General features: G+C 44.0%; 1 protein-coding gene and 1 pseudogene across 7 annotated transcripts in view; one reads left to right on the forward strand and one right to left on the reverse strand.

Annotated features, from left to right (window-relative positions):
- Positions 1 to 6,886: 6,886 nt before the first annotated feature.
- The window catches only part of Ino80d (INO80 complex subunit D), a 73,106-nt gene continuing 59,424 nt past the window's right edge, over positions 6,887 to 20,568 (reverse strand). For all 7 annotated transcript variants that reach the window (XM_075951855.1, XM_075951859.1, XM_075951858.1 and 4 more), the window contains one exon: positions 6,887 to 19,791. In XM_075951855.1, coding sequence (XP_075807970.1) covers positions 18,629 to 19,791 — 1,163 coding nt within the window. In that variant the 3' untranslated portion in view covers positions 6,887 to 18,628. The remainder of the gene's footprint in view (positions 19,792 to 20,568) is intronic.
- LOC142837042 (aurora kinase A pseudogene) lies at positions 14,587 to 15,729 on the forward strand (annotated as a pseudogene).

A 20,568-nucleotide genomic window follows, 5' to 3' on the forward strand; every position in this document is an offset into this window, starting at 1 on the left:
TTTAGTTGGTGTATTGGGCATTAAGATAGTCCCTAGAGGTAGATCTGCTCCACCCTGACCAAAGGTTGGAGAATTCAAGCCTACTTCTGTTCCTTCTTTAGGAGTGGCTACCTGCAGGATGCTTGGTCTAGGGTGGGTTCACTACCCAAACATCAAATACTTTTCTCAAGAATGGCTTGATGTCCCAAGTATTGGAGCAAATGACTGTTCTGGATATCATGTTAAAGCAGTCTTTTGCCTTCTTCCCTCTGTTTGTATTGGGGTCTAAGTGTATGGAAAACAAATGTGGGTGTGAACTCATCATGAGGAGGCACTGAGTTGTCTTCCCGATACCACCCTGTCTCCTGCCTTTCTTATCACTGTTCCCTACCTAACATTTCTAATCCTCATGCTCCCACCCACTGCGGCTAGGATCATGGCTGAAGTCACCCCCAAAAGTTGGCTCCCCAACGCTGTCTCGAGGAACAAAGAAGACTAAGTGGAGGAGTAGAAAGGAGGGAAGGAGCGGAATGGCTTTGGGGATATGCTCAATGTACAATATATACTTGAATGAAAAACAGTTATGATACCTATACTTGCCACAACCTAAAAACTACTATAATGTTAAAAAATCACGGTTATATTATACATTAAAAATGAGTGAATTTTATGGTATGTGAATTATGTCTAAACCTTTACAAATTATGCTTTATTTCTTGAAATTGCCATATACATAATTCCCCCTTCCCTGTCTTACCTCCAAGCTCTCCCATATACCCTCCTTGCTCTCTTTCAAATTCATAGCCTTTTTTCATTACTTCTACATACATATATGTAGTATGCATATGCATGTATATATTCTTAAATACATAAATGTATGCTGTTCAATCTGTATGTTACTTGTATATATGTTGTCTTAGGGTTTCTATTGCTGTGAAGAGCCACCATGATCTCAGCAGTTCTTATAAAGAAAGACATTTAATTGGGGTTGGCTTACAGTTTCAGTGGTTGAGTTCATTTTCATCATATCAAGAAGCATGGCAGCCTGCAAGCAGGCATGGTGCTGGAGAAGGAGCTGAGAATTCTATATCTTGATCTGCAGGCAACAGGAAGTAAACTGTCACACTGGGCATACGGTTTGAGCATATGAGACCTCAAAGCCTGCTTCCACAGTGACACACTCCCTCCAAGGTCACACTTACTCCAACAAGGCCACACTTCCTAATGGCACCACTCCTTATATGGGCCAAGCATTCAAACACATGAGTCTATGGAAAGGGGCATTTCTTTTCAAATCATCACATACATTTTAAACGTTTTAAAAAGTCAGTGAGGAAATAAAGACCTTGTAAAAATAAACACAAGGTAAAACAATTCATGTCTACTCAGCCAGCATTACAGGAGATACTTAAAGAATTTTACTGCTACACAGAGAGAAGGAAAACAGTCACAAACATAAGCTCTCAAGAAAGAATAAATCCTAAGAGTAGATGCTGCTACAGAAATTGGCTAAGGACCTCCCTGGTGAGGGGAGTTTTTCTTACAGTAGGAAGACATAGACTTGAATAATGATGTCTCTGGAAGTGCCAAGGAAGCTGTTCGTTCACAGGTCTCAGCATCCCAGGTCCACAGAGCAGAGCAGCTGTGGACTTGGGTGTGCATGCAGAGGAGCGTGACTGGAAGACTGGAGTGTGAGGGGAAGCGTGCTTGTGATGATGATCATGCAAAGATGTGATGGAAACATCTTATCAGGGGAGGGGTCCTTGAAAATCATACCATAGCCAGCTTTGGCAGTACGCGTCTTTAATCTCAGCACTTGAAAGGCAGAGGCAGGCAATCTGTGAGTTCAAGGAAAGAGCCAGAAAGAAAGAAGGGGGGAGGGAAGGATGGAGGAAAAATGAGGGAGAGAGAGGAAGGGAAAGGGAGAGAGAGAGAGAGAGAGAGAGAGAGAGAGGAGAGAAGAGAGAGAGAGAGAGAGAGGGAGGGAGGGAGGGAGGGAGGGGGAGAGAGAGAGAGGGAGACAGAGAGAGAGAGAGAGAGGAGGGAGAGAGAGAGAGAGAGAGAGGAGAGAGAGAGAGAGAGGAGGGAGAGAGAGACAGAGAGAGAGAGAGAGGGAGGAGGAGGAGAGAGAGAGAGAGAGAGAGAGAGAGAGAGAGAGAGAGAGACAGAGGAGAGAGGAGAGAGAGAGAGAGGGGGGGGGGAGGGAGAGGGAGGGAGGGAGGGAGGGGGGGAGAGAGAGAGAGAGAGAGAGAGAGAGAGGAGAGAGAGAGAGAGAGAGAGAGGGAGAGAGAGAGAGGAGGACCTGTTTTATTGGGTAGCAGGAAAAGATGGATTAATGGATGCTCAGTTCAGAAATCACCAGATTCTTTTTGCCTCACTGAGGACTGTCTTGAAGAGATCAATCTAATAGAGGGTTCTAAAATCTAATCAACCTAAAAAAAAAACAAAACTGGAGGGAAGTGGCTGGAACTGGAGGAAAGTGGCTGGAACTGGAGGGAAGTGGCTGGAACTGGAGGGAAGTGGCTGGAACTGGGAAAGCGGTGAGGCAACAGTTGCACTGTTTAATCAGCAGAAGGCATAAACCAAGACAGGAGAGAAAGGATCCCAACATTATTCAAATGTCCAAACTCAGTCTCTTCTGAAATTCAAGGTCAACTCTTAGCTGTGAACCCCTGTAAAATTAAAAGAAAAAAAGTTCTATTATTTCCAAGATAACACAGCACAGGGCAAATATTTCCATTCTAAGAGCAAGGAGTAAGAGAATAGTGAGAAAGGACGACCCAATGGCTATTCTTGGTTGTCAACTTGACTACATCTGGAAAGAACTACAATCCAGAAATGAGGGGCACACCTGTGAGATTTTTTTTTGTTGCTTGAAGTGTGTGAATCTACTTCTAGTTCACACCTTTGAAGTAGGAAGACATACACCTTTGATCCAGATGTTGATGTGGGGAGACATTGATTGGAACCATGCCTTCTGCTGGAAGCCTATGTAAGTACCTTTGCCTTCTAGGTGCCCTTGTCTTGCCTGCATATCCATTTCTTCACTGGTATTAGAGCCTGTTTCCTTGGGATTCTAATATATACTATAGACCAGCAGAGACATTCGGCCTTGTAGACTGAGCAAGTGCTGGATTCTTGGACCTTCAATTCACGGTCAGCCACTTGGATTAGCTGGACTGCAGCCTGTAAGTCATTCCAATAAATCCCTACCCCTTCTCTCTCTCCTCCCTCCACACACACACACACACACACACACACACACACACACACACACACACGAACTTACAGCATAAATCTGTGTGTGTGAGCAGAACAAAACTGGGACTGGGGGGCTAGATATAACCTTCCAAGGCACCCCACTGACTTTCCTCTTACTGGGCTTTACCTCCTCAAGTTCCCACCACCTCTCAAATAGCACCACCAGTTGGGGACAAAGAGAAACACAGGCGTCTCTGGGGGATGTTTGATATTCAAACCCTAACACAGCTCTATGACCTCCTATGGATTCCCCTTCCTGTCTCTTCAAGTCTGCTATCCCTGTGCTTACCGACTTCCTCAGCACACTGCCTCCATCTGGTGATGCTCACTGTGTGCAGATGATAGACTGAGGACAGACACCCAGCAGTGTCCAGAAAGTAAGTGGTCATTGCAGTGGAGCATGGGGGACAAGCAGCACATGTCCCCAGGTCCCCCAAAGCAAGGGTAAGAAGGGGGTGTTTTCTTAAACACCTTCACTTTTATGAGAGTGCTGGAGAAGGGAGACAGCCTGGTGGAATTTAATGCCAGCTCCATAATTTACAAGCCAGAAAACTTGAGGAGATATTCAAGCTATTTTCAGGACTGCAAATGAAATAAGTGAAGTGCCATGTCTACTTTCTCACTGAGTCTTCTTGGTGCCTTTATGTCCTAGGCATGAGTTCTGGAAGGTATATGGCTGTGAAGGTTTTTCCAGTCTGCAAGCTGCCTCTTCAGTTAGTTAGCAATGTCCTTAGCAGTAAAGAAACTTCTAATTTCATCAAGTTCCATTTATTGGTTGCTTACTTCCTGAATGACTAGGGACCCACTCAGAAACTCTAGGTTACCTGAGCCTATATATATCTTGAAGCACATTCCCTGCTCTTCGAGGTTTGGGTCTAACATTGAGATCTCTGATCCACTGGTTTGCTAATTGAACAGTTTCAAACCGCCCTCCAAATTTGTAGTTTCCTCCTTACAGATTACGCAGCTCCCAGACCTCATCAGAGATGTTTCTTGGCTCAGTGGGTGGTGTCAAAGCAGGAACTTGGATCTAGTCAAATACAGAGGGTAAGAGCCAGTGAAGTGTTCACCCACAAATGGAATGTCTTACACCCCTTCTCCAAAGCTCAGGGACCAATGCCAAAGAGATGGCATCGAGACTGTAAGAGGCAGGGGTCAGGGAAGACTAGGGGAACCCCATCTTCTGGACAACACCCTGTACAGGATCAAGTCAGTTAACTTTCTAGCATGCAGTGGATAGGGGCTCATGAGCCACCACCCTTAACTGGGGAACTAAGAACAGTTGCTGGCTTCTAGGGAGGGAAAGCCTTTTAAGGATGTAGTTCATAGAAGTTGACCACATTCTAATGGATAGTCCCACACCTGTGAGTGCATGGGCATCACAAAACCAAAGTCATGTACTTGGGGAGGGGGGGAGGGGGGAAAAAGTTGGGGTGGATCTATGAGGAGTTAGGGGTGAACATGAAGTGCTAGAAAAAAAATTACTATTTTCAAAATAAAATAAAACAGCTATACTTACCTGCCATCCCTGATCTCTTACAGCCAACTTGAAGTCTATCGCCATTACTTCCCCATCTGTCATCTGAGCAAACTTCAGCCATCACTCCCCCCCCCCCCCCCCCCCCCCCCCCCCCCCCCCCCGCTCTATCAGTCCCAGCTCAAGCTCAGTGCACTCTGGCTTTCCCACACTTTTCCTTTGTCCCTGGCATCATTATCAGTTTCCATCTTTTTTTTTTTTAAAGAGTTTATTTATTATGTATACAACATTCTGCCTCCATGTATGCCCACATGCCAGAAGAGGGCGCCAGATCTCATTACAGATGGTTGTGAGCCACCATGTGGGTGCTGGGAATTGAACTCCGGACCTCTGGAAGAGCAGCCAGTGCTCTTAACCACTGAGCCATCCAGCCCCCCAGTTTCCATCTTTTTAAAAGACGAGTTCTCAGTGTCATTCGGGCTGGACTCGGTCGGTCTCAGTCTCCCAAGTACTGCCACGCCACCACCACATCTTGATTTCACTTGGAAACCCAAAGATCTCAACACTACCATCAGGCAGTGGCCTCAACTCTGACACCACCCTACAGGCTTGCTTCCTATGGCTATAGTTCTCTTTAAATCTAAGCACAAATGGACCCATCAAATCTCAAAGATTAGTTCCAGGACTCAGAAGAGCAGCAGGTGGGCTGAAATACAGCGCGATGGGGAGGCACTGAGCAGCCCATGGAAGTTCTGGGTTCAAAGCCCAGCAACACAGAGTAAAGCACCCTGAAGTAAAAGGCAAGTTTTAAGTCAGCCGTACAGCTGAAGAAATGAGGAGTTCACTGCTAAGCATAATTCCCTAGGCCACGGCAAGTCCAAAAGCAGAGCAAACATGAGTTCCTTGTTCATGTGGGTTATTTTTCAAACACCTTGAGCACTTCTGGTGCTTTTGATCTCAAAAGGTTACTATTTTTAGGGAAGTGAGACTTTATTTATTTATTTTTTTCGAGACAGGGTTTCTCGAAACTGGGAACTAGCTCTTGTAGACCAGGCTGACCTCGAACTCCCAGAGATCCACCTGCCTCTGCCTCCCGAGTACTGGGATTAAAGGCGTGCGCCACCACCACCCGGCTTTTTTTTTAAATTTTTTTTGGGGGGGAAGTGAGACTTTAGAATGTCTTAAACATATATTAATTACACACGCAAACGCACCTCCATGGAGTGCACGTGACTGGCTGTTATTACTTCTTGCTTGGGACTTTGGTCCCAGCCTTTATGTGCCCCACAGAATAGCTCAGCTTCCCTCAGTATCAAAGAATGAAGCAAGCAGTGATAAGTCCAGTTTACAAAAGCCTTGACTGCTCAGTTCTGTGATGGTACCAAGGCTGAGGACTTTCTGGTGATACTGGGGACTGAATCCAGCGGCTTCCACAAGCTAAGTCTCCGTAGCAGTTACTTTTACATTTTGTTTTTAACTTTGGGCACACAACGTGAAATTGTTATTCTAGTTTCTGAAGCTGGTATAAGTCTGTGACGGTAGCACTGGAAACGGAGTAAGGAAAACCATTCATTTATCATCCCTGGGATACATAAAAGATGGGGCGGGGGGCGGGTTGAGAGAAATGGCTTTGGGTGAAATGACATACAGCTGGACTGCAACAATACCACTGTATCATACAACGTGTGGTTGGATTTCAAACTCGAATAATATAACTGAAGTCAATGTGGTTTTAACTTGTTAGGCTAGCCATAAAGATCGTGAATATCTCCCTAGAATCGTTGATACAAAATTAAAAACAGCATATTTAGGAAGGGGAAACTGAGTACAATGGCGTATGTCCGTTATCCTGTCCTTGGCTGGCAGAGACAGAAGGGACCATCCACGAAACCAAAGGCCACCTTAAGCTACAGTGTGTTCCACACCAGCCAGAGGCACAGTGAAGCTTAACTGGGCACAGTGGCTTAGATCCCTGCAACCCCAGTGGCACGTGGGAGGTCGAGGCAAGAGAATGCCAACTCCAAGAACAGCCTGGCCCACACACTCAGTTATAAGCCATCTGGGAAGCAGAAAAGACCCTGTCTCAGAGACCCGAAACAGAAGGAAAAGTACCTACCCTGCACCAGGAGCTCCATCACAGGCAAAGGAAATGATTAGTAAAAGCAAGGCTACGTCACAGCAAGATTTATTAATACATCCAAAAGAAAGAAAGAAAAATCATTTTGTCACACTATATACAGATAATACATACAGTGTTTTATACACATATTACATCAGTTTTTACACAAGAAAAATATACATAAAAATGTAAACTTTTGTATACAAAAACCCTTAAACAAATTAAACAAGGACCAGATAACAAAAGGAGACCAATCCATTATTATTTCATCAAATTTTTAAAACAGTAATACAGTACATTCATTGAGATATATATATATGGAAAATGTGAACCATCTCTTCCTGTTTAAAGGGAAATCACAAACCAAAACCTCTCGTCTCCCCAAATGTGTCCTCCCCAGCAGAACCTCAGCCTGCGCCGCAGATAGGCCTATTCCCAATCTCCAGCCTCCTCTTCTGCACTGTGCAGACACTAGCTGCTCCCAGTGTGCGTGCTGTGACAGACACGAGAAGACACTTGGTTTGTAAGTCCCCTTTAAGCAGCTGCCCTCCTGTCTATGCTCTGAATGTATGGCATATGAAGCATACTGTGTGCCAAGGTGATCGAGAACACCGAAAAGGAAGAGCTCTCGGTACGGCTAGTCCTTGCTACCGTGCAGTTCCGTTGTTAAAAGACATTTTAAAAACTGTCCAGCCTGCCTGTCCTTTGCTGGTTTCCAATGGCTACCTCACCTTTGATTTCCCACTGCAACTTAGTTTCAATTTACACTTGCGCACTCTGGTTAGTACCATACATCTGCCAAGAGGCTTTGTGTTAAAGGCTGATTCTGATATCAGTTCCAGTGAGCTACTCTGTGCAATCTGCTTCCTTAGGAGTACCCTTACTCCACTCCCCAGCTAACATAGCATTTAGGATTATCTATCCGTCTACCTTTCTCTCCCCCTATTCTCAAGGTTTAATCTGCTGCCAGCTCATCACAAACAAAAACAGTATTTAACAGTTTGTCTTAATGTTCTTGCATTCAATACAGAAAACTGAGAGACAGATGGAAAAAAACACCTTGCGGGGGAAAGCAGTAAGAATTAAATAGATGCCAAGTACATGCAACTTAAGAGTTAAGAGCTCTTTCAAAAAAATTAAGTAGTATCTTTAAAGAAATCAAACTTTGCAAAATAAACTACGCTTAGAACAGCATCCTGAGAAGCATCTTCTTTCCAAGGTGAATTGTGAACAAGGCAGAATGACTAGATGATCTATTCCCTTGCGGCGAGAGAAGGGTCAGCTTCCCCCAGCAACATGATCGAAATGATCGCTATTCATTAAGGAAAGGAAGAGGCAAATTGGTGAATTAAGTTGATGAAGGAGACGGTGGATAACACACACAAAGGGCAATGCTAGGGTTGCTCTAAAACTGAAACAAACAAGCTGGCTGTGGGATGTCGCTGTTTCAGAGAAGGGAGATGCACAGAATGCCCCAGTGGACTCGTCTCTCATATGCAGATGCTGTTTTCAAAATGACAGTCTCCCTTGCAGTTACACAGACACAACAATAAAATAGGAAGCTAAATAAATAGTGTATGGCTGTCTTTAGATGAGACCTTTAAATGTTCTTTAAATAACTTTTGATAATGTATTTTAAATCATTACATACAACTGCCATTGCAGCGGCAGTATTCCAGTAGGGCAGCATTTTGCTAAATGTAAAAGATTGCCATTTAGAACTCATACATATACATGTGTATGTACAGTTATATCAACACTATTTATATACATATATATCTGGAGAGCAACATTTCATTGCCTCTGAATATTTCTATGTCCACTCCCACAATATATCTTGGAGACATACTGTGTGAGTATATACCAAAGTATATGTACACATGCGCCAACATGTATATATATACACTTTGATCTGTGTGTGCATAAGAGCTTCAAAGGCACGATATAAAAGGGTGAAAGAGAGCTGTGGCTGAGTTAAAACTGAATGTCACAACTGTGAGCAAAGTCAAAAGGAAATACAGCAGATCCAAGACACAAGGACTCATCAGAGCATCTCATCATGAGAAGCATGAGTCAGCTGTAGATTTAAGAGGCTTCTATGTGACTTTGTATACTTTGTTAAAATTCAAAGGATAAATTTAGATTTAAAGGACAAAGTTAATCAAACTATTTAAACAATGACAGGTGTGGAAATATACTAACACTAACGTCAATCATAAAATCATAACTGTAATTTTTTTTCACTTTAAGTAAAACATTCCAAAATTGCCTAGGAAATTTCAAAATTAACTGATTAATGTTGGCTTTTTATTTTTCATGACTACCCAATTCTCAAAGAAAATATTACTGAAAGCTGTATACTATGGGGGACTGTCAGTGATAGAGGGATGTAAAAGCAACAGCCAAGGCAAGAGAACTAAGTCAGAAGGGGAAGGGAGGGGTGATGTGGCCACCCTCGGGAGTCCGTCTCCAGCACTCAGACAACACACAGCTCAGCGCAGGCCTGAGTGGTCAGCACAGAGAAACCAGCTTGTAGTCTGTGGGCAGTGCAACTGGTGTGGCCAATGTCATCTCATCTGTGACTCTAAGCTGAAGGACTTCTATCTCAGTATGGCTGATGATGTATTCTAGACTGCTGTCACTTCCACAGGCTTGCAGAATAATCCAGAATTTCCCACAGATGCATAATCTTGCTTAGCAAAGGCTGTAAATCTATTACACACACACATTTTTAGGGAAATATATGTATATAGCTTTATCTATACACACACATATACATACGTGTCTATAGAGATTTATACAAATGTATAAATAAACATAATACTTTTCAATATTCCCATTGACAAGGCAAGTTCACATTCAGCAAAGTGCCACCACATCCCATATACACATCTCTGTACAGATACACACAGGGTCTGTTTTCACCCTTCAAGAAGGGGAATTGATTCTAGCAAATTCTGTTAAGCAGCAACTGAAGGAGAAATGGCATCAGCACAAACTTCCTCCTTTTATTTGCATGCGTCTGCACAAGAAGTCCAAAAGCAAGAGTGAATGGAACAGGGAGATGTTACAAAAATACCATCGTAAAAAACATAGAAAGCTTTCCCAGGTTTCGACTAAGATGAATTAAGCGAGGCCTCAGAGACAACTACCAATTCAAACATGGACTCAGGAGTTGCTGCCCTGATATATTCCCTAAGCATAGGAGTTTTCTTTCTAGAATAAACCTGATGGAGTACTGTCTCAGACCATCAGATGCTCCAGTCAAGAGGGCACAGCAAAATGGCAAAGCTCAAAGTACAGGAATGTATCTTTTCAGCTCCACGTCAATCAGGTAGGCATAAAAGGTAGCATGATTTTTCCTACAGCCAAAAGATTAGGGCTGCGGTGTTCTGTTCCATAACCAATGATACGACTCAGTTTTAAAAAATGTTTTGAAAATAACAAAAATCACATCAGCTTTGAAATATGCACAGTGAAATGAGCCCACCAAGTCCTTAAACAAGCTTCAAAAGCTTCTTTATCAAGGCCTAAGTGATCTGAACTTGATCAAGAAAACATCATAATACTTTATTACTTGGAATATAAAGAACATTTATTAGACATAAAAGTGTTTCAACAAATCTGTGGTCCCATTACCTCAATATAAACAAGCTGTTATCCAGGTCTGTCTCTGCTCATAAGTATGAGGCCGGCCTTAGAATCTGCTTTTCCTATGCCATTTTAAAGACACCCTAAGTTAATTCAAAGGGTAAAAGAAAATGCACTTGATATCAGAGCTAGCCTTTGAACACAGCATAGCAAAGAATATGGCATGTTTATAAGAAAGAAACAATGGGAAAGTAACTGGAATACCCTCAGCTAGATAAAACATTTCTATAATACATTCGGTTACCTTTCTATTTTTATACAAGCACACATTCATCTCACACACGTGCCCCCAATGTATATTTTTGCATGTGTGTAAAAACACAGACACATACGCACACACAAGTAATTCACTTCTATTTTTAAGTCACAGTGGGAATTCCTTAGTGAGGAGGGGGAAACGTTCCTGAATGAGACACTGAGAACATCTAGATTTATTAATTTTACTTCTCAATTTACAGAATAAACTGTAAATTAAAGAATAAATCCATAGGCAATAACAGAGGTCTACAGTAGTGGGAGTGTTACTGGATCTATTTGCTTCTATTTACCCTGTAACTAAGCATCTAGCCATCATAAGTGTAAACCACAGATCATGTACAACAGAACACGATTCTCAACAGCTCTAGGAAGGATAAGATGTGGTCTAAGGGTGTTCTACACTGTGAGGCCCCAGGTTATCCTTTTTTGTATATATCTGCAAGGTAGCGAAGGACAGCTGTACACCTTGACACGGCAGAGATCCAGTGTAAAAAGGTGCGTCACTAGTTTGTTTTGTCAAAGATAAAAATAAAAATAAAAAGAAGCTCATATATAATTTTTAAGCTATTAAAACACATAGGCAACATAATTCATTACACTCAATACAGCTTTAGTATAAAACTTATAATTTATGAGGTGATGTTAATAGCATAAATTAATATACCTTTTCTCTTAAAATCTACAATAAGTATTCTGAAAGCTCATGGGGAAGTTTTTAAATAAAAGTTTTAAAGCTGTGCATGATGGGAAAGGATTCTGTCCGCTGAAGCTGAGATGAGAGCCTGAAGTAGAAAGGAAAACGTCCTCGGTGAGCTACCACGGGCTGTGAAACCAAATGCTTTCTCTTTCTTGAGCTCCCATCAATGATGAGTCACCTTTAGTTTCTTTTAAAACTATTTTCTTATTTTAAAAACTGCCCTAATTTCCGCAAGGAATCCCTGAGACATACTCAACACTAGACAGTGAGAAGAGCCATCACTGTTGAGAACTGACCCAACCCTCTGGAAGACAGGCACACGCTGTCAGCAGGCGTCACACTCTCTACCGCGTCAGCACTAACCCGCTGGAGACGCCCGAACCTTAGTGACACAGGCTGGAGTCATTTGGGGGCAAATCAGTTTATTCCCCAAGGAAAAGCAACAGTGTGGCCTTGAGCTATTCTGTTGCCTTCCACCTTGTGTGTTGAAATGTTTTCCATGGGGAACTTGGGGTGCATATAGAGCTTAGGTCAGTGGTCCCCAGCTTAAAAAGCAAACAAACAAACACATAGAACAACAACAAAAACCAACGAAAAAAAGATTCTACACTCTTGGGCCAAGGTGAGTGCGGCTCATGTGTGTGCATGCGCACACTGCAGCACCAGGGATGAGCGTGCAAAACAGGCAGAGGAGGAAGGAAAGAAAGCATGCTGTCCCACTGGCCTCCAGGATCGACCAGCTTTTATCCTAGAAGACGGCTCTGCACCCTAACTTAGATCAATCAAAGACCATCTTGGATCTATACTTCAAGCCATTCAAAAATTACTGATACTCTGGAATATGGGTCAATAAAGTCATAACACTTCTCTCTGAAATGCCACATCTCGTTTTACTTGTTCCTTATCACAGTGCAAAGGGGAAAGCTAACTGAGAAAAAGGAGCCAAGAAAAACAACAAACAGCTCCCTAACCTAACCTATAACTGCAGTGTTAATGACACTGGGCTGTTGGAAAAGCCATGATGAACATTCAGAAGTTCCTCTTAACTCGCCGGCTAGGGAGACCGCTTAACAGATCTCCATCTATGCACTTCACAGAGACCATATTATACACATGTGAAAGACAGCATTTAAAATACTACTCTAATTAAAGTGTGATTTGGTTCCCACCAGAATATAATAACATAGGGAAGCTTAAAGAAGCCAAAATATTAAGCAATCATTATTTTTCTTTTCTACATAATTCCAGGGAAGATTTTCAAGTTACTGAAAGGGGGGGGGGGGATACATAACTTTTCATGAGTGACTATCCCCATGAAATAATTTTAACAAAAGAAACCTTTAGAACAGTGTGGAGAGCAGTAATAGAAGAAATACAAATGAGGAGTCACTGCAACTAAACTCAAAGGTGTTTCTAAAGTTCCTCATTACACTGCAAAGTTGTATTGACCTTTCAACACCCATTCTATTAGATTACCCTACACAAGTCAGCCAAAGAACAGAATTTCATCTTTTTAAGTCTAAAAAGAAAAGATGAAAAGTCTAAAAAGTAAATACTTTTGAAATTCTAATGAATTCCAAGCCCATTGAATAGTTTAGTGTTAACATCCCCACACTCTGCACATCCATGCTCGGAATGGAACTCCGAGAGGGAGACAGTGACTTCAGAGAGGTGGCATCCCACCCCCGCGCTGCCCAGGATGCCAAGGTGCAGAGAAGACTCTAGGCCAGACATACAAGGGCTTCACCTCTGTGTGATGCACCTCTAATGCCGGTTTATAAGACGCCATGCTAAGGCCACCAGAAATGACATGCCCAGGACACCTCTATCTGGCGTGGACATGGCTTCCTTCCTAAACAAAGAATTGCCTCTACTGTGTGGACTGTGAGCACGGACTGAGAATGAGCTCTGGAAAAGTTTTAGTGTGACCCACAGAGGGGATGATCCCTAACCTTCAGGTGAGTCTGGTTTACTTCAAAAGATTAATCTTAATAGTTATTTGGCAAAGATAAAGTATTAACTGTCCTTAGCCTTACACCACTAAAAATGGTAACATCAACTTTAAGGAATATTATAAAACAACCACTTTCCAACTCCATGTCCAATGACTATCTGATTCTCATGAAACCATAATCTTCTCAGAGGGCCACTATGAAACTGCTCTCGTTTATGAAGCAGGAACGCCTCACATGGTTCGCTCACTAGAAAAGAACCCTTGCTTCTCAGCAGCTGTTTCCATTGCATAGTCTGTCACTTGCTGGTCTACCTGGAACTGCCAGTTACCATCCTGGATTGTTTACTAGCTGTGTGCCCTACCCAGGTGTGGACATTGCTAAGCCATTTTTACAGAGGAAACAAACAGTATCTTAAGTACTTTACTAAAATAACATTAACAATTAAAGGAGAGAAAGCCCATTTTCTCTTCAGATACCAGAGATTACGGCTGCTGAATATCAGATTCTCAGAGCACAGAATGCATTCATTAATTGCAGCAACTTCAAAAATTAAATCACAGTAACACAATCTAACTGGCCTTTAGAAATGGTCCCAAAGAACTGCAGAGACAGACTGAGCCTTCATTGTCACTGTCTCTTATGTACTGAACACTACAGCAAAAGCTAGCATCTACCCTATAAGACCTGTGTAAGGTTTTTGATTCCAGTATTGCCTTACCATAATACAAGTGCTGTTCTCATGGAAGCATTATAAAAGATGCTTTTTTTTCTTTGCATATTAATGCCCCACCTACTATTGAGAGACTAGAACTGCTCCAAAAAACTAGAGAAGAAACAAAGTGGGTACCGCTGGGCTTGTGGATAAATACTCTTCCAACAGGAGATGCTCAAGAAAAGCAGACTATAGGCTTGGATGTTAGTTCTGAATATTAGAAATCTGTGCTTCTTGCTAATCATTCAATTCTATACCAGTACTTTCTAAGACTATTCTCTCTTCGGCTATCGTCATGGGCAGCTAAACAAAAGAGAGTTTACTCAAGATTTTTGGCGTGAAGCTTTAACTGGCAACATTCCTGATCACTTCATGCCTTCTTACTCAAAAGCAAAGAAGGGCTTTTAAATGCACATAAAACAGAAAACTGCGGAGTTCCCGGGATCGCTGAAGGCTTCGGTCAGAGGCAGGATCCTGCCCGTGGGTGACATGGACAGAGGTAAAGAAAACTGTGGTTTCAGGCCTGCTGAGACCACAGCTCCTTTTGGTCTAAAACGAGTCTTGGTGACAGACAGAGCAGATTCCTTCTCAGAACCTAGGATTGGCTAGCAGTGGCCAGGCCCTGAGGGTCCGGTGTCCTTCCAACTCCTCCCACTGTGTCCCTTCACAAGCACAGAAACTGGCCTCATGTCAGAAGCCAGTGCCAAAGCTGTTGCCAGCTGCCAGCGTTCCTCGACCGGTCTCCCGGCTCAGCAACCCCCAGAAGAGTGAGCAGCCACAGCCCACAGCCTCTGGAAATAATTCTGAAAAGGGACAGGCATCAAAACAGAAAACTGAAGACTCGAAAAAAAGGCAGTGGACTGGAGGTTTTGACATGGCCACCCCCTGGGTAAAGGAAAGTTCAGAAATGTTTACTTGACAAGGGAGATGCAAAAGCAAGTTTATCCTGGCCCTGAAGGTGCTGTTTAAAACCCAGCTGGAGAAAGCAGGGGTGGAGCACCAGCTTCAAAGAGAAGTGGAGATACAGTCCCACTTGCGGCACCCCAACATCCTCAGGCTGTCTGGATATTTCCACGATGCCACCAGAGTTTATCTAATTGGGACATTCTATAGAAGCTCCAGAAGCACTTCCGGTCTGAGAGCGGAGAACGGCTACCTACATCACCAAGCTGGCAAACGCTCTGGCACATTAAGCCGGAGAACCTGCTTCTTGGGCCAAATGGAGAGTTGAGGATCACAGACTTCGGGTGGTCTGTGCATGCTCCATCTTCCAGGAGAACCACACTGTGTGGCACCCTGGACTACCTGCCCCGAGATGATTGAGGGCCGGATGCATGACGAGAAGGTGGACCTCTGCAGCCCAGTGTCCTCTGCTATGAGTTCCTAGTTGGGATGTGCCCCCCCTTTGAGGCACAGACCTACCGGGAGACCTACAGAAGGATATCACGGGTTGAATTCACATTCCCCAACTTTGTGACCTCATTTCAAGACTGTTAAAGCACAATGCAAGCCAGAGGCTAATACTAGCGGAAGTCCTTGAGCACCCCTGGATCACAGCTAATTCCTCAAAGTCTTTGACTGACCAACAAAACCAAAGAGCTAACTAGCAAATCATCTTAGAGAATTCGGAGCCATGGCCACTGTGCAGCTGTGAGACCTGCGGGAGCATCATCACTGCCCCCGGTGCCCTGCTGAGCAGGCAGTCCCTGGCCTTGCATGCAGGAAGCCCCACCTGAGCAAGAACCATGCTGCTCTTCCTGGTTCAGTAATCTGGAGGAAGGTTCCACTGCAGCAGTTCCCATGGCCCGTGACCCCAAAGTGTCCTTGTGGGGTCTCACTCAATGTGGGAAAGTTCTCACCCTGGCCACCTCCCCAGAGATCACCTGTGTCTGTAGCCTTCAAGTGCCTGAGTGTGTGTAACTTATTGGGCCGCCAGGCCTGGGAAAGCTGTAGTTTTCTTTTAAATGTTAGAATAAAGGTTTGTATAGCCTTTTCTTAAGTGGCAACCCTTCAGAACACTGGTTTTCAGCCTTAAGCCTGTATGGGATTCGGATCCTCAACCACCTTAAATGGAGCCTGTGCTCTACCTGCTTTGGACTTGACTCAGGTGTTTCTAGATGTTATGGGCTGTTATGCTAGAGTTCTGTCAAGTACAGAAACTTGTTAAATATATAAATATATGTATAACATCTAAAAATTTGAGAAAAAAAAGAGAGAAAACTGCAAACAATAAAAAGGTGCAACCTACTGCAAACTCGGTCTCGACAACTAAAGAATTGTCAGCAGCTAATGCAGGGACAAATGACCACCAACAGTCCAAGCTGATAACCCATGACTTTCTCCTCGCGGTCAAACAGGAGCTTGATAAGGAAGTCCAGTGCTGCTCTGCTTCCATCTTCAACTGAGACACAATGGAGACAAAACAATTTTCTGAGGATGCACAGTTATCTAGCGATGATTACAGCGGGGTGTGAAGACAGCTCAGCAAACGAAACGACACTCTGGAGGTGAGGTAACCACTCCTTACCATTTCATTACAGTGCATCAACACGAACAAGCTGCTGACAGAAGTTCACAGGTGAGAAACAGGCACAGAGCTGATTCTCACCGTTTAGGAGAAGCTCATGGTGATACTCAACAGAATTTCTTTGTGACATAATTTCTAATTTAAAAATTTCTCAATCTGAAAAATGGCAAAGCTAATACCTTAAATGTTGCAATTAACATAATTTTTTTTAAAAAAGAAATACATTACAAACATATTTTGCCCTCCCCAAATTCAATAAATATAAAATAGGGCATATCGTGATTTCATACAGTCATGTGACTTTCCCTCCCAAAGCCCAGGCACACGGTATCTGCATACTGCCTGCTGCTCACATCACTCCTTTATAAGGCAGAGAAAGAAAGCCTTCAACAGAAGGGACTGCTCAGAATAGCATAGCATGAAGAAAACATACATAAGGAGGAAAGTATGTCCCAACCTTTACTTGTTAGGAAGGAAGGAATTAGGATCAAACAGTCCCCGACAAAAGAATTACTGTACCACATCATTAACAGATATGTTGCCTTATTTTTAAAAATATACAGATGTAAATTAAATTGAACTCAGGTGTGAATACCCAGTGGTATTCAAAGGGACAGTGAAACCTCAGCAAACAGATCAGAAAGTGAAGTTCCACCCTTCTCTGCTGGGGAAGGCAAGAAGAAACCCCACACTCCACTCCATAGTCACCAACTTGCCACACTAATCAACAAGACGTTCACCCTAAAACCTTGATACTTTAAAAGATTTCCAAATTTACTTCACCTTAAGTATTTAAATTATTTTAAAAGTACCTAAGGTAAGTCAAATTTATGTCTAATTTCCATATTCTGCTTTGAAAGAAATTTTAAAATGGGTGTCCTTCCAATATTACACATCACTTCACAACTGGTACACGGACTCTACACGTGTCCTCAACAGTTCACAAATCTCACCAAAGAATCACAACTGTAAACATGGAAAACTAGGAGCGAATGACAGGCCAGGCAGGGCACAGATGCCTCCTCTCAAGTTCATCTGGTCAAGCCTGCTTGTCCACATCAAAACATTTTTTAATTACAGCTTGCAAATGTGTTCCATGAGCGAGGGATTTTGAAACAAATACACACGGAAAAGGCAAAGACCTGAGCAGCCTGAGCCACGCGGGGTAGTTGTCACGACACTCCCGGTCACTGACGTGAACTCAGCCTTTCGTGGCTCCTCTCTTCATAGGCTGATCATTAGAGACAAAGGGCCGTGTTACCACCACCATGCCACCCCTCCTATTCAGATGCTTTAGTCAACTCAGTCAGAAACGATGCTAGGTATAAGACGGAAGGAGGGAAAAAAGAGCCAAAAGCTTATTTGAGAGAAAAAGACAAAAAAAAAAAAAACCCAAACAACAACAACAACAAAAAACCCCATGATAGCTACTTCCTGCACTGCACGAAACATATATGGGTGAACACACATTCACAGGCAGTCAAGAGACAATGTTCTTTTCAGTTAACCACATCACAATTAGGAATGGCACCCAGGCCTCACTGTGGCGTTTGGCAGTCGGGGCTAAGTCAGAGTTTGGATTTGCCTCCGCACACCACCTGCTACACAGGATCTCAACAGACCACTCCGTCTACAACAACCTATGTAAAAACCTGGCTGGAGAAGGGAAAGCACTGATCTCAACACGAGGAAATAGTAAAGGGCACTGGTAATCTGAGGTATCTTCCACTTCAATCCTATCCGGTCACTGTGCTGCGCCACCAGAGGAACCGCCAGGCCGAGAGGACCCGCCAGGAGGGAGGAGCACCAGTGCTAAGGAGCACACGTGAACACTGACACAGGTCGCCGCGCGGCCACTTGCTGATTGGGAAGGGGGTCCTGCTAATCCCCACTCTTGTTTCTAAATCTTCTGTAGGAAAAGAGGAGGGTGCAAAAGAGGAAACAAAGATAGAAAACACCAGGTCCCACCTGCCTGAAAGCAGACTCGCTCACTCAGTTAGGGGTGGGGAAAGGGGGAGATGCATTATTGGTACTTGTAGCCGTGGCACCTGTTACAGTGAAGCCTGTGGGAGGGGCTATGGAGCTGTGGCTGGGCTGCAGGTCCTTAGGAATGCCACTGTGAGAACTCAGCTGGTGGCCGAAGGCTGCACTGAACTGCGGGAGCTGCTGCTTGGGAGAGGTGGAGGCCATTAGTTCAGCGGAAGGCCCCATGCCACTAAAGCTGGTCTGTGGTAACCCCGGAAGCACACTGGAACTGCTCGGGGTAACGGTGGCGAAGGCAGGCTGTGTGGTCTCTGAGTTGGACGTGGTGGGTGGCGTGGAGAGGGAGGTGGAAAGAAGGTGTCCATCCGCGCCAAGGAGGTTGCTAAATGCAGAGGGATCGCCAAGGTTGACGGGGAGATTCCCCCAGTGAGTTCTGGGGTTGACCACTCCTCCAAGTGGCACCTCAAGTTGGGTGGGGAGCAAGTGCTGTGCCATGATGGGCATCTCTGCTGAAAAGGTAGCTGCCATATTATCACCAGAGTAAGATGTGTGGGGAGAGGTGATATGGTCACTGTAGGGCGACGGCACGTGCTCGCTATCATAATGGCTTCCATGGGGTGAGGAGTGTGAGTGATCACTGCTGTATTGCTGTCGTGAGGTGATTAGGTCATCTGCCTTGCTCAGCAGCTGGGCAGGGTGTGGCCTCTGGGAGGCATGGCTGCCATCATGAAGTCCATGAAACCGTCCTGGGAAGGCTCTCTCCCCAAGTGCACTCTGGCCGAGCAGAGTGGCAGAAGTAAGGCCAACGCTGGCTGGGGCAGAGAACTGCCCCTGGATCTGCCCTGCAAGGGGTGTGGGTGGGTTGGACAGGCTAGCGGAACGGAGGAGGTTCTCGTCCAGCTCCAGACTGGAGAAGCTGTCGTGGACCATGCGCCCATTCAGCAGCTCCCCTAGGTCCGTGTTTACTTCTCGACTCAAGGACTGGATTCCCGAAGCATCAGTACCCGCGGAGAACACCCCCATTCCTCTATCTGACAACCCCTGAACTGGCACACCATCTGACTGGGTAAGTACCCCAATTGTACTCAGGCACTCGAGAGAAGTTACAGCTTGCAAGGCCCGCTCAAGTTCCTCAGCTTCTTCGGTGGTCGGGAGGAGGTCTCCATTCTTTCCTGCATTAACCAAAGCCAGCAGCATCAGCAAAGCTCAGAGGTAATTGACAAAGCATAAGTCTCGCGGCTGAGTATTTAACACTACCCATCACAAGAGTCCTTGCCAGGCTTGGACTTTAATCCTACAACTCAGGAGGCAGAGGCAAATGGATCTCTGTGAGTTCTAGCTGAGCCAGTTCTACATAGCCAGTTCCTGGCCAGCTAGGGCTGCATAGTAAGACTCTGTCTCAGAGAAAGAAAAAACAAAGACCTCTGTGAAAAGAAAAAAGTTTCTTTTTAGAGACGGGGTTTCTCTGGGTAGCCCTGGCTATCCTAGAACTCTCTCTGTAGACCAGGCTGGCCTTGAACTCACAGAGATCCACCTGCCTCTGTCTCCAGAGTGCTGGGAGTAAAAGCCTGTTTACTACCACCAGAGAAAAAACGTTTCTTATACTGAGATTAGAAAGAAAAAGAAAATATTGATGATCTGCAATACAGGTCTCAAATGCCAGTTTTCTTGGAATTTCAATGACTATCTTTATTTGTCTCAGAAATCTACCATAAGAAATGTTTTTTATTTATTTATTTTATTTATTTATTTTTTTGGTTCGTTTTCAGACATGATTTCACTTTGTAGCCTTGGCTGGCCAAAAAACTTACCATATAAAACAGGTTGACCTCAAACTCATAGAGATCTGCCTGTCTCTGCTTCCCAAGTGCTGAGATTAAAGGTGTGTATCATCAAGCCTGGCTCTGTTAAATTCTTTTTATGTTTATTTATGACTAAGTGTATCTATC

Source organism: Microtus pennsylvanicus, chromosome 17, assembly GCF_037038515.1.
Source record: "Microtus pennsylvanicus isolate mMicPen1 chromosome 17, mMicPen1.hap1, whole genome shotgun sequence".
NCBI lineage: Eukaryota > Metazoa > Chordata > Mammalia > Rodentia > Cricetidae > Microtus > Microtus pennsylvanicus.